The 15,458-nt window shown below is 40.7% G+C and overlaps 1 protein-coding gene across 1 annotated transcript in view; it reads left to right on the forward strand.

The window, feature by feature from the left end:
• The window catches only part of DCAF12 (DDB1 and CUL4 associated factor 12), a 32,742-nt gene that overhangs the window by 5,864 nt on the left and 11,420 nt on the right, over nt 1–15,458 (forward strand). Inside the window, exons 3-7 of the mRNA XM_021554564.2 lie at nt 5,383–5,589; nt 6,804–6,864; nt 9,551–9,744; nt 10,860–10,925; nt 11,569–11,731. Of these exons, the coding sequence (XP_021410239.1) occupies nt 5,383–5,589; nt 6,804–6,864; nt 9,551–9,744; nt 10,860–10,925; nt 11,569–11,731 (691 nt within the window). The remainder of the gene's footprint in view (nt 1–5,382; nt 5,590–6,803; nt 6,865–9,550; nt 9,745–10,859; nt 10,926–11,568; nt 11,732–15,458) is intronic.

A 15,458-nucleotide genomic window follows, 5' to 3' on the forward strand; every position in this document is an offset into this window, starting at 1 on the left:
ATGACAGCACCAAGCTGAGTGGTGCTTTGACACACCTGAAAGATGGGATGCCATCCAGAGACAAGCTTGAGGAGTGGGTCCATGCAAGCATCAGGAAGCTCAAGGCCAAGTGCTGGTGCTGCACCAGGGTCAGGGCAGCCCCCAGTACCAGCCCAGGCTGGGCATGAGCAGACCCAGAGCAGCCCTGCCCAGAAGGGCTTGGGGGTGCTGTGGGTGAGAGGCTGCACATGGCCCGGCCATGGCACTCACAGCCCAGAGAGCCAAACGTGTCCTGGGCTGCATCCAGAGCCCCGTGGGCAGCAGGGGAGGGAGGGGATTCTGCCCCTCTGCTCTGCTCTGCTGAGACCCACCTGGAGCACTGCATCCAGCCCTGGGCTCCCAGCACGGGAGGGACAGGGACCCAATGGAGTCAGCCCAGAGAGCAGACTACCAAGATGGTTGTAGGGCTGGAACACCTTCTTCTACAAGGAAAGGCTGAGAGAGTTTTGGTTGTTCAGCCTGGAGGAGAGGAGACTCTGAGAAGACTTTATCAAATCGTTCCAGTACCCAAAGGGAACTTAAAGGATGGGGAGAGGTGAATTGAACAGGGCTTTGAGTGACTGGAGAAGAGGTAATGATTTTCAATTAAAAGAGTCACACTAGAAACAAAGAAGATTCTTAAGCTTTACCCTCAGGGTACTGACACCCCAGCATGGGTTGCCCACACAACCACACAACAGCATGGGTTGCTGAGTGCTCAATCTGTGGAAACATTCAAGGAGAGGTTGGTCAGAGTTCTGAGCTACCTGGTCTAGCTGATGTCCCTCCTCACTGCTGGGACTTGGGCAAGACAACCTTTAAGAGTTCCTTTTAATCCAAACCATTCTATGCTTCTTTATTTCCATTTTCAGCAGAAAGCAGATAAACAATGCCAGTTTGATAGTTTAAAGTGTCCATGTTTCTTTGAGGCTTGGCATATGTTACTGAATCTGTACTGCTACAGAAAAAGGAGCCTGATGCCAAGTGTTTTACAAAGAGAAAAGAAAAATTTATTATCTGAATAAAAGTCAAGGCTGAGAATTTGGAAAAATCAATCACTGCTACTCAGGTATGACCAGAAATAGTATTGATGTAAAGCACAATAAGCATTGTCTTCTTTTTTTGTTTTGTTAGCAAAAAACATGTTTGAAGAGGAATGAGTAATAATTTTCCAAATTGGCTGCAGGTGAGATCTTTTTGTGACCAGCCTTAGTTAGTCTGGAGTCATGCTGTTGAAAAAGTGGATGTTCCCACCTGCTAGTTTTGGCTAGCACTGATGTGCATGTGGTTAGGGAGTCACCTGGATCAGCTTGCTGCTTTGTGTACAGACAGGTTTTCTTGTAAGGTTAGTTTCACCAAGGCACATACAGTTGACCTTGCAGCTACTTGAGCACTAGTTATTGTCACAAGGGTGATGAGACTGTTTAGGTGGATGGTGAAGAGGAGGCATGTAGATTCTCAAAAGATAAGCTTAAGCCAGTTGTGGAACTTGAACGTCATTGATTCTCTCTTAGTGACTATTTTTAGCACGGCAGTGTACTTACCTTGGGTTTCTTTCAAAAGCTACTGTGAATGACAAGAATGTGCCCATGATTTCTGAGAGCACCATGTGAAGAGCTGGTGCATAGAGCATGTTGTGAACTCTTGCATGAAGAATGAGCAGTCTCTTTCATGCATGTTATTTGTGTCTTTTAGATTGCCATCCATCCTGCTTGTGTAGTAAAAACAGGATGGCATCCTTTATTTTTGTTTTGATTGATTTTTACAATCAAATAAAAGTTAGGGTAGGACTGCCTGTTCATCTGTTGTTTTTTGTGCAGGGGCAGCAGCTGAAGACATGAGTCTGTGCTGCCTTGAAATAGCATTTCACAGACCTCTTTTTTAATCTCACTGTTTAAAATGAATGCTTTCAGTTGAAGATACATGGGAAGGAAATTTATCTCTATTGGATTGTTAGCTTTCTGGGTGTTTCTTCCCCAAAAATTATTGTGTCCTGAAAGGCAGGCCAAAATATGAAAAAACGTGGTAAATCATTCTGCTCTCAGTATTGCATATAAGATAGGTTTTGCAGTTCATACTCTCATTCATCTTTGGATACTCTGTTCCCTGCTGCAGTCTTTACTTTTGGCAAGCTGATTAATGAACTTCCCTCATCAGTGAAGCGAGGTAGTTTCTTTATTGACTTGATCATAAGCAGGTTGGACAGCCAAGAGGACAGCCATGTAGTAATTGCAGGGAAGCCATTTGCCAAAATTACTTCTCACGACTTCTGCAGGCCAAAAGAAAAGTAAGTGTACAGCTGTCAATCTCTGCAACTGTGCAAAGATCATGAAGTTTCATGGCTATGTCAGCTGTAGTACCTAACCATGCTTGTCTGCCTTGATCCTTGAGTGGTAGGACTGTTGCAAGATGTACATCTAAACTACTTTAAAAAAAAGAGGGGAAATGGATTTCTCTCTTCCATGTCATCCAACCTGTTTCCTTGTTAGAAAATAGCTGTCTGGCAGAGAGCATGGTAGCTGAGTCTGCTGTGTTTCTCACAGATGAAGTGTGGTCCTTGCACTTCTGCCAGATGGCTGAAGCAATCCAGATTTGGTAAATCCTGGATGTTAAGTTGTTTGGCATACTAAAGACTGACATGCATATGTTTTATTAGAAGGAAGAACTGAATTTTGTGCAAAGCTTAAAATCAGGAGACAAATACACACAATTCAGTGTTTGGAGGCTGGTGGAGTTTTTTTATGTCCAGCAAAAACGTTGTTGGATGGGTTTTCCTTTTTATATAATGAGTAGCTGGGAAAAAAATTCTTATTTCTGTTTGAGATAACAGAGAAAATTACTGTATGGTTCAGTTACCAGGACTTCGTCAAAACTTTTAATGTTTACACTGCTTTGAAGTTGTTTGCAGATGTACTTATTTCAACAGTTGAAAATACTTTGTATTTTACTTACTCTGCTGTCTTTAAAACTCCTGAAATAATATTGAAATTTTCTGCAGTCTTAGCTGAGTTCTTTTCTTGTTTCTTAACATTCTTCCTTTTTGGCTGTGGCTTATCTTGGCTTCTGTGTGCTGGATTTATAGGGATGATTCCTGGGCAGCCAGAGGTGCAGCTTGCAATTATGAGCTTTTGCTTCCTGTTATGCCCCAGGTGATGCAAGAATCTCTGTGTGTACTCAAGGAAGGTGATGGTTGTTTTTAAACTACTCAGTGGCTAAGTTCCTTACCAAGCAAGTGGAGAAGTTACTGCTCTGACCTTTACAACCAAAACAATGTAGCCAGGCCCTTATATGTGCAAAGTTTAAGTTATTTTTTTTTTGTCGGATTAGTTTAGAGTTTCGGTAAAAGTATTTTGTATTAGAGTAAGTTTTTATTAACCAACACAGGTGTATGAGGAGGGTGTGAGACTAGAGAAAGCAGAGGGTTTTAATTTCAGTCCTCCTACCAGATGACTTGCACTTCCAAGTGTGAATCTGTTACAACTGAAGCACAAGTCTTCTGAGTGCATGAACATCCTTAGGTGTGGTTGTGTTTTCCTAATTAGTACTACTGGTGTTAAATTAGGACCTGCAGCTGACACCTGCAAGTTTTAATGCTAACTACTAAACTGTTAATTTTGTTTAGGATTTTGGGTTTTTTCAGTAGTTAAAGGAGGACAGGGGAGGGAATTGCGCATTCTGCTGGAAAGAAATACTGGGGGGTGAGGGGGATATGTGCTCACATGGGCAGGACAAGGGATGATGAGAGGAGAGGAAATGACTAATCCTGATTCAGTGCAGGTGCAGGTGTTAATTTTCAGATGGTTAGAGTAGAGAGACTGCTGTGTGCATTGTGTTTTTACCAGCTGTCTGGGGCAGCAAAGACTTTGTAAGGCTTGGGAAGAGTGAGGAGTGCCTCCCTCTTACTCAGTTACACCTCAGCAGTTGCCATACACCACAGGTGTATGCAAAATAAAAAAATAAATATAAAAATGCAGTCTCTGGGAATAATCTGTGCAAGACTGCTGCCTACAATCAGTTGCAGGGTGAAGATGATGCATAATTCTAGACATAACACACAAATAACAATGAGTGTATTTCATCTTTTCTGTGGACTGTGTGTAACATACCATACTTTATCAGTTTTGATAGGACGTTAATATTCTGCTAGTTCAGTACATCATTATGCTGCTAAATTACTTTAATGTATTTTCCCTATGCTTTTATTAAAGAACAGAAATCTGTAAGAGTTCACCAAAAGCAGCTTGTATGTATAACTTCTCTCTAAGAACCTCTAAATTTTCTTCTGGTCTTCTACAAATGTCTGAGAAAGGATTTCAGAACAATTTCCTTGAGGTGTGTATTTTAAAATTGTATTGATGGTTTTTGTTGTTACAGTTATCGTCTTTGGTTCACTTCCAGAGGTTTTGAGACAACATTCTTTTTTATAGAAGGAACAGACTGAAGATAATGTAGAATTTAATTATAATCCTGGGCTATGAATTCTAGATCACTTTCCTAGTGCTAAGTCAGCCTCAGATCCTCCATTTCCTTGCTTCACTCGTGTCCCCTCACAGAGCTGTGTTAGACCTATTTGACAGTGCAGCTACCCTCTGAGCACCATCTGTGAAGTGACCCAGCCCATGAGCCTCCCAAATGAAAGTGCACTTTGGCAGGCAATGTAAACCTTTGCTCCGGTTTAAACTGTAACCCCATGGTTGTATATGTCTGAACTGACATAACACTGGGCATAATGTCTGCTTGAAGAGTTGTAAGGCTTTATAATAAAGTTTTCTGACAAAGTGTCAGTGACATATTGCTCTAATTTCTTGTCTTTTTGTGGGATGAGGTATATTGCTAAATATCTTTCTTTCAGATGTTCACACTGTATTTAGTTACTATTTTCTGTGTATCAACAGAAAATAAATTCCAGTTGCATGAACTGTCAGTCTGCCAAAGCCAAAACTTTATGGTGTGTTACCTGGGAGGCAAGAGAATCACGTTAAGCTCCATAGGGCTTAATGGCTCTTTTGAGGTGGGTTTTCTTTCTCACTGTGGTAGGTAGAAATTGAAAAACAATATTATTTTGTTAAACAGAGAAGAGAGTTTTATATTCAAGGGCTTTTTATTCAAGTGGATACCTCCCATGACAGATTTCTCTCCTCATCCTTCCATTACAGTGAAAATGAAATTGAATTATTGATATAATCCCACTGTAATAGTTACTTAATCTGTTTTAAGAAGGAATTGATGCATTTTTCAGCAATCCTTGAAGCATTTGTGGATTTCAACTCAAAAAAGAAAGTTCAAAATAGGGAGGATATTTGAACATCTTGTTTTTCTTTTCTGTTTGATGATGATTTACATGTCTGGTTTTCTTTCCCCTAGTTATTTGTAGTAGATGTCCAGACTGGTCAAATTACCAAGATTCCTATCCTGAAGGATCGTGAACCTGGCATGGTGAACCAGCAGGGATGTGGCATTCATGCCATTGAGATCAACCCCTCAAGGACCCTCCTGGCCACAGGTGGAGACAACCCCAACAGTCTTGCAATTTATCGTCTGCCTACACTTGATCCTGTCTGTGTGGGAGATGTAAGTGGGAGTATCTGGGGAAAGTTTATTCTCTCACTTAAAAAGTTACTACTTTGAAGTGTGTTTGATCAGAGCAAGGTTAATACTTAGGAACCTTGTAAGGAAGTAGAGTTATGAAAACATTTCTGATTGAGCTGTCATTTCTGTTATGGTATCTTAAATAAAATTGAGTACTCAAACATGTGAGTGGATTTTCAGGGCTTTGGATCAGATTTCTTCCTCATCTTCCTTCAGGTCTACTTTGGCTTACTTTTCAACACCAAAAATGTAACAAAATCCTAAGTATTAAAGTCTAATTGTGGTGATGAGATCTGAAACTATAGTGAAAAAGCTCTTTTGAGAAATTAAAACTATGTTGCAAGTTGTTAAAATTTTCTCCTTATCCTAGTGCAGCTTCTGGATGTATTATTCCAGAGGTGGAACTTTGATTTGAAGACTAATTCTAAACCCGTGGTTTGTGGCAGTGTGATACAAACTGGTACTGGTTTTATTTCTGAAACATCCTGAGGCCTTTTTAAAATGGCCAGTCTTTAAAAAAACAGCCTGGAGAATATAGTGGTGTCCTGTGAGCACCTCTCTCATTTCTCCTTTTTATTCAGAATTCCATATAGACCTTAATTGCAACAGCAGAGGTCAGGTCAGAGTTTCTGCAGCAGCAGATAACCAGCTGCAGCAAGACTTGACTGAAGATTGCATGACTTGCTCTTCATTTGTGTGACTTCTAGCTTTATTAACAAAGCTAGAATCTTATGGTCCTTCCCTCCCCCCACCATAGGTTTCTCACATGCTAAAGAAAAGTCTTGAAACATTAATCTGTAGTTCATGTATTGTAAACATAAGATTTGGTTTTTATAGTAGGACATGTGTTGGAAGAAAAAAACCCTTACAGATAGATACTTTACAGAAAGATGCTGCTTTCAGAATGGCAGCTATGAGAATTCTGGAAAATCTTAGAATTGAGATTAATTTTTCCTTGGTCAGAGGCCTGTTTTTCCAACACCTGTTTTTTCTTTATTAATTGCACACTTCAAAACCAGAGGAGTTAAAATTACTGCTAGGTACTTGAACTGTTCCAGCTTGATAATGGAATCTTACCTGTATGCTTTTAATGTAGGTCTTGTTCTGAGCTTGTACTAAAAATCAAAGAATACTTGTCTGCTTTGAGACTGCTTTTGAGTATAATGGCACAGAAAAATCTGTCTTTTTTCTTTTAGGATGGACACAAGGACTGGATATTTTCAATTGCATGGATCAGTGATACTATGGCTGTTTCTGGTAAAGTCATATTTTTTCTCTTGAGTTTTTTTGGGGTTTTTTTGTTTGTTTGTTTGTTTTTTGTTTGCTTGTTTTTTTAAGCTTTCCTTCTCTCTGAATGTTAGTGATGTATAACATTTGGTAAGTGTTATGAAAGCACGTCTATCAGGGCATTTGAAACCACTTGGAACTACCTAGGTTATTTAAACACTTCCTGGACTTAGTACAGTCTTCATTTTATTTTGTTGTTGGGCCTTAGTCTAGATCTGATTTTCCTAGTACTAGAACATTACTGTGTTTCTAGTTAGGGGATGTGGGGATGTTTGAACACAATTTATTACAGGAAAAGATTCCACATAAGAAGAGTAATTTCAAGAGGGGTGTTGGTTATTGGTTAATAACTTCAGAACACTTGAGATCAATATCAGTTTCCTGGAGTCATGTGAAAGAGTAATTAATGAGAATTCAGATTGTTTTGTCAAGCTATCAGTACAGTTGTGTGCATATATGTATACATGCACTTACACTATGGTAGTCAATACAGAAGGCTGTAATAGAGAAGCTCAGTTAATGACTTTTTGGTGACTATCTGGTTAATCAGTGTAACTTCATAAAGGATTACTTAGGTAAAGGCAAAAATAGTAATGTCTTGTTGCATTAATTTAGCAGTTTACTGCCTTTCAGTGCTGAGAGGGTGTACTGTTCTGTACTCAGAGTTGTCAAACTGCAGGTGAGAGAAAATCATAACAGTCTTATGTAAAAGTCACGTATTGGAATTGTTGGTTTAGTTTAGTAGAATTTTTCCTCCAAACCCAAAAGGCTAATCCTGGAACTTTATTTTTGAATTTAATATAAAACTTGATCCTTGCAGGTCTCTACCCCAAATATGTACAGAAACACCCTCACATTCAAGCTAGTAAGTTTGAAGAGAACAGCACAAAAGAGTACAGATGTCCAGGGGAAAGATAAGGGCCTGATAGACTACACAGCATGTGAGATAGAACAGTGTTGGCTTGGTATCTTCTAAAGGTCAGGGGTGGATGTGGGAGCAGAAGGGTTCTCTTCTGCCATAATTTCTACTTTGGTGCTTATAGCAGACAGGATGCAGGTTCTAGTTTCCAGACCTCGGACACCAGGGAAAACATGTTAAAAGCAATTAGCAAGACTGGTTGCTAAACTGAATTCTTTAGAACTCACTGAGGCCCCTAATTAAGAATGAAAAAAGACAACTAACTTCAGATATAGTTCTAATTTTAGAGATTTCAATTACATCTGTATCTGAAAGTGTCAAGCAGAAATACTTGAACTCCAGACATTGAGGATATAGCATGTATTTTTATGGCAGAAAGTTCAGATGAGATGAATAATTCCCAGGATGTCATGAGCTTAGGGTAGCAAATGATACTCTGCTTGGCTTCAGGGCTAACCAGTTGAGCAACATACACAGACTTTTTCTCCTGCCAGGGCTATTAAAAGGGATGGCTTCCTCTGAAAGTATGTCAGGATGTTTAGAAATTTTACTGCTGAGTATTCAGCCTCTGCAACAAACAAGATTAGGTGCAATTAAAACCAATGGCATGTAATGGAGTGGCAGGATGTTGTACTGCTGGATGCAAGTGCCATTAGGATTCTCCCTTTTGTATTTTTCTCTAGTAGGTGATAGTGGCAGATGCCTGAATCCATCTGTGAGGGGGCAAAGCCACCTCTGCTGTACTGGACCACTCCTATTGCAACAAGATGTTTTGCTTTATTGTCTTTGCAGCTTTTCCCCGATGTGATAGCAAAGCTGATACATTTAATGGCTTTATATAGATATATAGCTTTTCTGGCATCTTCAGTATGAATTTCTTTTGACAGAATTTTTCACTTTATGTAGAGAAGAAATTGAAGTATCTGTCAGAGCTGACTTAGATGGAAGTGAGCTGCCTGAATACCAGAAGGGATGTGTGTAAGGTCTTGGATTAAGTCTGTATTGATCAATGAAACAGAGTCATTCAGCTTTCTTCCTCCAGTGTTCTTAACACTAGTGATTCTTACTTTAGATTAATGTCTTCAAATTCAGTAGAAAAATAAAATGAAATCTCATCTGTTTAACCTAAGTTACATTCTTTAAGAAAGAAGTGAGACAGGTTTTAGCGAAATAATTTTTCTGATAGATTTCATCCAAAGTGGTACAGCTGTGATGAGAAATAGATGTTTCTGTTCAGCTCATGAATTATTGTGTACTCAGCCATAAGCATACTGATGGAAATCAAGTAAACCCAAATGGCCATAAACCCAGCTGACGTTTTTGTGGAGATATTTTGCATCGGTTTAACAGACTGTTTTACCAAGGCTGAGAGTGTCAGGCTCAGGCTGAACCTGTAGTGTTCAGTTGCTTCCAAGTTCATTCTGTGCATGAGATGATGATAACTGTTGCACAGGGTTTTGGGTTTTGATGCATCCTAATTAGTTTGAAAACATATGAGATGGACTAGCTGTTTGGAAACCATATGGGTGGCTGACAGTGAGTTCATAATATTCTGAACTTTACAGCTCATTAAAATAATATTTTTTACATAATAATATACGAGCACTAACAGCGTGTTCCATTAGATTAAACTAAGAGTATTCTTTTTTTCAGACCCTATCGATTAATCCTTTTTTTTAGAAAAGATGAGTTCTGTATATGTGGAATGGACTACTCATGTATGGACTATTTGATCAGGTTCCCGGGATGGTTCGATGGGTCTCTGGGAAGTCACAGAGGATGTGTTATCCAAAAGTGATGCCAGGCATAATCTCTCTCAAGTTCCTGTCTATGCCCACATAACACACAGTGCTCTGAAGGATATTCCTAAGGAGAACACCAACCCTGACAATTGCAAAGTCCGAGCATTGGCTTTCAACAATAAGAACAAGGTCAGTAAGATAAGCAAGACAGTTGAGAAGTGCTAATACTGTCCCTGTGTATTAGAAAAACTAAAAAGTAAGCTAAATAGAATGTACCAGAGAAGCAAGTTAGTATGTTTTTCTCCGATTATTTTGCATCCTTGTCTTTTGAGGCAGTGGTTTTAATCTACTATGTCTGCTTCTGCCCCAAGTGAATGGAGAAGTCTAGAAGGAAAAAAAAAAACAACCCCAGACATTTTAGAAGGCACACAGTTTTCCTGTGGGTTTGATTTTTAGATTTGCATCCTAAGCAGGGGAGTAAAGAAATATTGACAAGAAGCTGATAAAGCAGCAACACATCTCTTGCAGCTTGAATCCCATTTTTGAGTGCTCCTTTCTTCTTGTTCTGTGAAGACCAGTTAACATTTAACAGTTCCTGTTTCAATGGCTGAATCCTTTCTGGGTTGCTCAGCAAATTAGGTGACTGACTCACAGGGCAGGCACTAGTGCTTGCTTTGGGCTTATTTTGTTGGTATTTGACAATTGGTAAATGTCACTCTCCCCCATCCTGATCTCTTGTTATTACTAGTGGGTGTAGCAATTCATCCTTCACCATTGCCCGCCTCCCGCCCTCCCTCCCCCCTCAAAGAACAGAAAAGGTCTGAAGCAAAGGTGGGTGTGCTGTTGGAAGCACAGTGATCCTGTAGGCTTTATTTTTCAAAGCAGCCATTAGTTGTTTCCATCTCCATGATGGAAACTGCATGTAACTTTTTCAGTAGAGAGTAGAGTAGTGTCTGAAACTTGCTTCAGGGTTAGAATCAGTGTGGGACCTGCTGAAGAGAATTGTCAATTCTAGATTGTACTTTCTCATAATTCATTATTTTTTTGCCTAGCAAGATTTATAGTTTAGAAAGTTATTGTTATTTACTCTTTTGTTAATTTGGATTCTACTTGACACCTGAAGTACTGTGTAGCATTCTATGAAGATCAGTATAAAATGAAAATTATCTTGATAGAGCCATTACAGGACTATGGATGAATTCAATCCAGACTGTGCATCTTGCCTGCCTCAAATAGAGTGTGAATTTGTAAGGATATCTATAATACAGAAACTAACACTCTTATTTTTATTTTCCTTCTATTAGGAGTTGGGAGCTGTGTCCCTGGATGGGTATTTTCATCTTTGGAAAGCAGAGTACACGCTATCAAAGGTGCTTTTCTGTTTGTTGGAGTTAAACTTCAAAAACTGGAAGCAGTTAAGGCTGTTCACTAGTCTTCATTCCCTTCAAATATTTAAAGAGCAGCAATGTTTGTAAAATACTTAAAAGTTCTGTGTAAAATGAAATGTTCTGAAATTTGGAAGAGGAGAGAAGCTCTGTGCTCCCCTTAGTCGAGAAGACAGGAAGCATTCTTAACTTTCTGCTAGTTTCGGCTTAGCTGAAGTGAACTGTTGTGTGGAGTGTGGTGGATACTTGATCAGTAGAATTCATAAAGGAACTTGCACATATTTAAGTGTAATGGCAAATCACACCCCGACTTTCCTATGGTAGTGAATGCAATAGGTTTTTTCAGCTGAGGCTGATGTTGCTGTGCACCTGCTAAAGAAATAGCAGCAGCCTAGAAGGATCTAAACCAATTTATTAAAATGTCCATTTTTATTGGCTTCGGCCTTTATAGTCTCAGTTTGTTTCAGATAAGGCACCCTATTGCTTTCAGTTTTTTCCCTTCTTATTTTTCACCTGCATTTTGTGTTTTATTTCCCTGCAATTTACTAGAACATAGCTTACAAAATTGTTTTGTTAACATCTTCATCTTTTCTTATAACAGGTTGAATTTTATTTTTTCTGTTTCCAGTTACTTTCCACAAAGTTGCCATACTGCAGGGAGAACGTGTGTTTGGCATATGGTCAGGAGTGGTCAGTGTATGCAGTAGGATCACAGGCACATGTCTCTTTTCTGGATCCAAGGCAGCCTTCTCACAATGTTAAATCCGTCTGTTCCAAAGAACGAGGCAGTGGTAAGAAACCTGTTAAAAGTGCTTCAAATGGTTTGCTTGCAGAAGTAGCTGTTAAAATTGTAGTAAGTCAAGCCTCTAAGGAACAGGAAGGGCTTTTCTAGTGATCGGCTAAATAATTAGCAGTGTATGTATAGATTTGGTTTTGTGACAGTATACCTGGAGCTACCAACAAACCAAATGTGACCAGCTCTGAAATCTAATGAAGGGCAACATCACTGCCATTAGAAGCAACTCAATTGTAAACCATCCAAATATTACTGAACTTTCAAAAGTGTGCATTTTACTGCTGTATATTTTTTACTGGGTCTTGTTCTATATTTTATCATCTCAAAGCAAATGTAGTCTTTTTGCCACTATTCATACTGCTCTTACATTCTTCTCTATGAATTAGAAAAAAGGCATGTTGTCTGCTCTGTGCTACCTTACTGGGAGTATGTGCTGCGAGAGAAAGCTTGTTTTGTGATTTTAAAGCCATGACTGGGACTCCTTATTTTCTATGTGATTCGAGTGCTATTTTCTTTTCTTATATGGAAGCAGTATGTCCAGTTGAACCTTATACCAGGGCCAGGCTTGACAGCTTGCAGAATGCATGATCCCATAAAGTGCTCTCCATATCCTTTACTATCAGGCATGAGAAGGCACAGTGAGTGCCTGTCATGGTTTGACAGTGGCACAATGCCAGTGCCTCCATGAAAATGCAATCTCTCAAATGAATGCTGTGAAATGCAATTGAGAGCAGAGCAAAGCAGGCCCAAGTTTAATAACAGGAAAAAAACTTTATTAAGCTACACTATAAAAGAAAGAAAGGAAGGAAAAAGAAACACACAACGATCAAAATGAAAACCTTGCAAAGCATTTCTCCTCCCACCACCCACCTCCAACAAACCACAGTGAGACACAATCTGGACCCCAATCAGGTTTCCACCCTCCAAACAATCAATACTCAGTCCATCGAGGGAACAGAGTCTCTCCTGTGCCACAGACCCCCCAAGAAGCACAGCTGCCACATCCTGTGTTTCCATGTCATACATGGCACCACCCAGAGAAAAAGTTTGCCATGGTGACCCTTCTCCTTTCCATGCACAGTGCTCTCACCACCAATGCATGGATGGACAGACTGTTTTTAGGATTTTTCCTTTCAAGGATGTCCTGCCAAGAGGGGAGAAAACAACAGTTCAGTTTTTAATTTTTTGGGACCACAGTCCCCCCCCCATTTTTCCCTGGGGCTGGGGGTCCAAGAACAGAGATCTTCTCTTCTCCTTCTTTGAGGACAGGGGGCACCACCACAAACCCCCTAATTTTTTTTCTCTGTTCACTCCACTTCTGTCTTTCCCCAGCTGAAGCAGGTCTCTTGGCTCACTGGCATCCTCCTAAAATACAGTCTCTCTTGGAGGAGGAAAAAAATGGTTCAGTTTTGTGGCCAACATGGAAGAGTCCAGCCAAAAGCCACTCCTTGTCCCCCTCCCATCTAGAATTTCTCCTTCTAACATCCCAGGGTCCAAGGTGTCCCTCTTCCTCTCTTTCAAACTGAGGAGGGGAAAAAAAAATTCACAAAGCTTTCATTTCTCAAGTAAGGGTTAAAAGTCCTGACTCCCTGGCTGGCTCTCTGCCCAGGCTCCAGCTCCCACTGTGGCTGGGCACCTTGCGGGGGGCCCCCCCCGCCTTTGCTCTTCTCCTTCCTCGAGGTGAACTGCTGACAAGCCGCCGCTGCCAAGAGACTCTGGGGGGGATGGAGACATCCCAGATTTCTCCACCCTTCCATCTGCAGGGGGTTCCAGTCCCTCCACCCTTGGGCCCACCTCAGTCAGGCCATGGGCCTTCCCCTCCCCACCCAGCCACAGCTGGGCAGAGGAGAGGCTGCACTGCGCACTGACCTGAACCAAAGAGAGCAAGTTCTCCTGGGAATTCTGCTTTTAACCCCTCTGTGTTCACCTTCAATTGGTCAATATCCAAATTGACCTCTTCCTTCCGGAAAAATTCTTTTCCGTGTCAAGCCACGACAGTGCCACATTAATCCCATGCCAGTAAGTTGCAGTCCTTACTTAGCTCGTCTCTGGGCTTCCATTTCTTCATCAGGCAGGTTATCAGAAGAGGATATATGTCAGCAAAGATAGGAAAGTTTTATTTATGCAGTTACTGAGCAGTGGTCTAGATCAGTGTCAGGGTCTGCTGCTTTCAGATCTGGGAGGAATATGTATAATGTCAGGAGAAGTCAGCTGAACTTCTTACCAGCAAGACTGCTTGTCCTCACTTGCTGTTAGTGAGGATTCTGTGCAGGTCTTGACCCAGACACTGCAGTACGATGCCCAGTGGTGGCTGAAACCTGCCTCAAGTATTTTATTTTCCATATTGTGTAGGGAGTGTGTGTAGGGAGTATTTTGAGGGGTTTCTCCAGTTCATGTCTGGAGAAAGCCTTTGTTCAAGGCTGTTTTCTCTTCTGCAGAGTAGGTGCATCTTTTTATTTGGCGTGGTGGTGGAGATACATACATAACAGTAATTCCCAAGATACTGAGTGTTTCCACTCCATATTGATCTCCCTGGGACTTGGGGTGGTGTAGCACTTCTAGAAAATGGTCTTTCTTGATCGGTGGACTAAAATATGATTTCAAGTGCTTTGCAGTGGTACCTGAATGTGCTTTAAGTTTCCAAGTGTACCTGCTGAATGTGGTAAGTCCACATTAACTTCAGTTCACTCAAGTTGTGCACAAAGGCAGGTCACAGAAAGGTGGTGGCTCAGTAAGGCTGGAGCTGGGGCTGGCTTTCCTCTGCTGTAAGCCTCTTTACACCTGAAGGTGGTGAATGCTTTTTAGTACACCTTCTAAGTGTTGCTTTTCTTAGCAGCTGTAAAGGGAAATGCACACCTTAGACAGTAGTTCTTGATCCACAGAAGCAATTGCTCTCTGCATGACTGGCCTGTAGAGCCGTGTGCCCCTTTCTTCAAGTCCTGAAGGCAGCAGAGAGAGCTTGTATGGCATAGACTCTGCAAATTCCTGTGTAGGAGATCTTAATTTCCTTCTGGGATCTGTAGACCATTCCTGCAGCATGAGGCTCAATATACTTAACTAAATAATCTAGGTCCACAGGTGGTAGAGGGCTGGGAGTATATAACTTACTGTGATAGGTTCTAGGCATAGGCTGTACTTTTATCTTGACAGGAATGATTAATCTAAGGTACTTCAGTCCCTTACGAGACAATTTGAAATACAGTTTTGGAAGCCTGTTCTAAATATCCTTAGTAGTGGGCACATAATGGATTTCTACAATTAATTTCTTTAGTTAGAGAAAGATCCACAGGTGTTCTGCATTTTATTGCTTTTTATTAATACATTTAATTTAAAAGTATATACCATCTGCCTTAATATTCCATCACCTGTTTGTGTGAAGTAAGTGTTCTCCTGGGTGGCTTGTCAACAGCACTTCTTGAAGCAAAAATAAGAGGAGGTCCACTTTTGTGCCTTTCTCCTCTTTCCCAAGTGACTTCCCTTGCTGACTGCAGAGGGCTGAAGGCTTTCTGTGTGTCTTTGCAGAGCCAGATCCAGTGCTTGTTTGAGAATATTTGAGTGGAGACAGATCAGGTTCATTAATAGTTCTGAAGCTATCTTAGCAGCAAAGTGACTGGTGATCATTATGATTACACTTGCTTACACCTAGCCTTTTGGTCAGCACAGTGCACTTGGTGGCAGCTGGGACTTTCTTTTCTCAGATAGTCATTTACTGCAGGTTGGCA

The sequence above is a fragment of the Lonchura striata genome, chromosome Z (genome assembly GCF_046129695.1).
Source record: "Lonchura striata isolate bLonStr1 chromosome Z, bLonStr1.mat, whole genome shotgun sequence".
Taxonomy (NCBI): domain Eukaryota; kingdom Metazoa; phylum Chordata; class Aves; order Passeriformes; family Estrildidae; genus Lonchura; species Lonchura striata.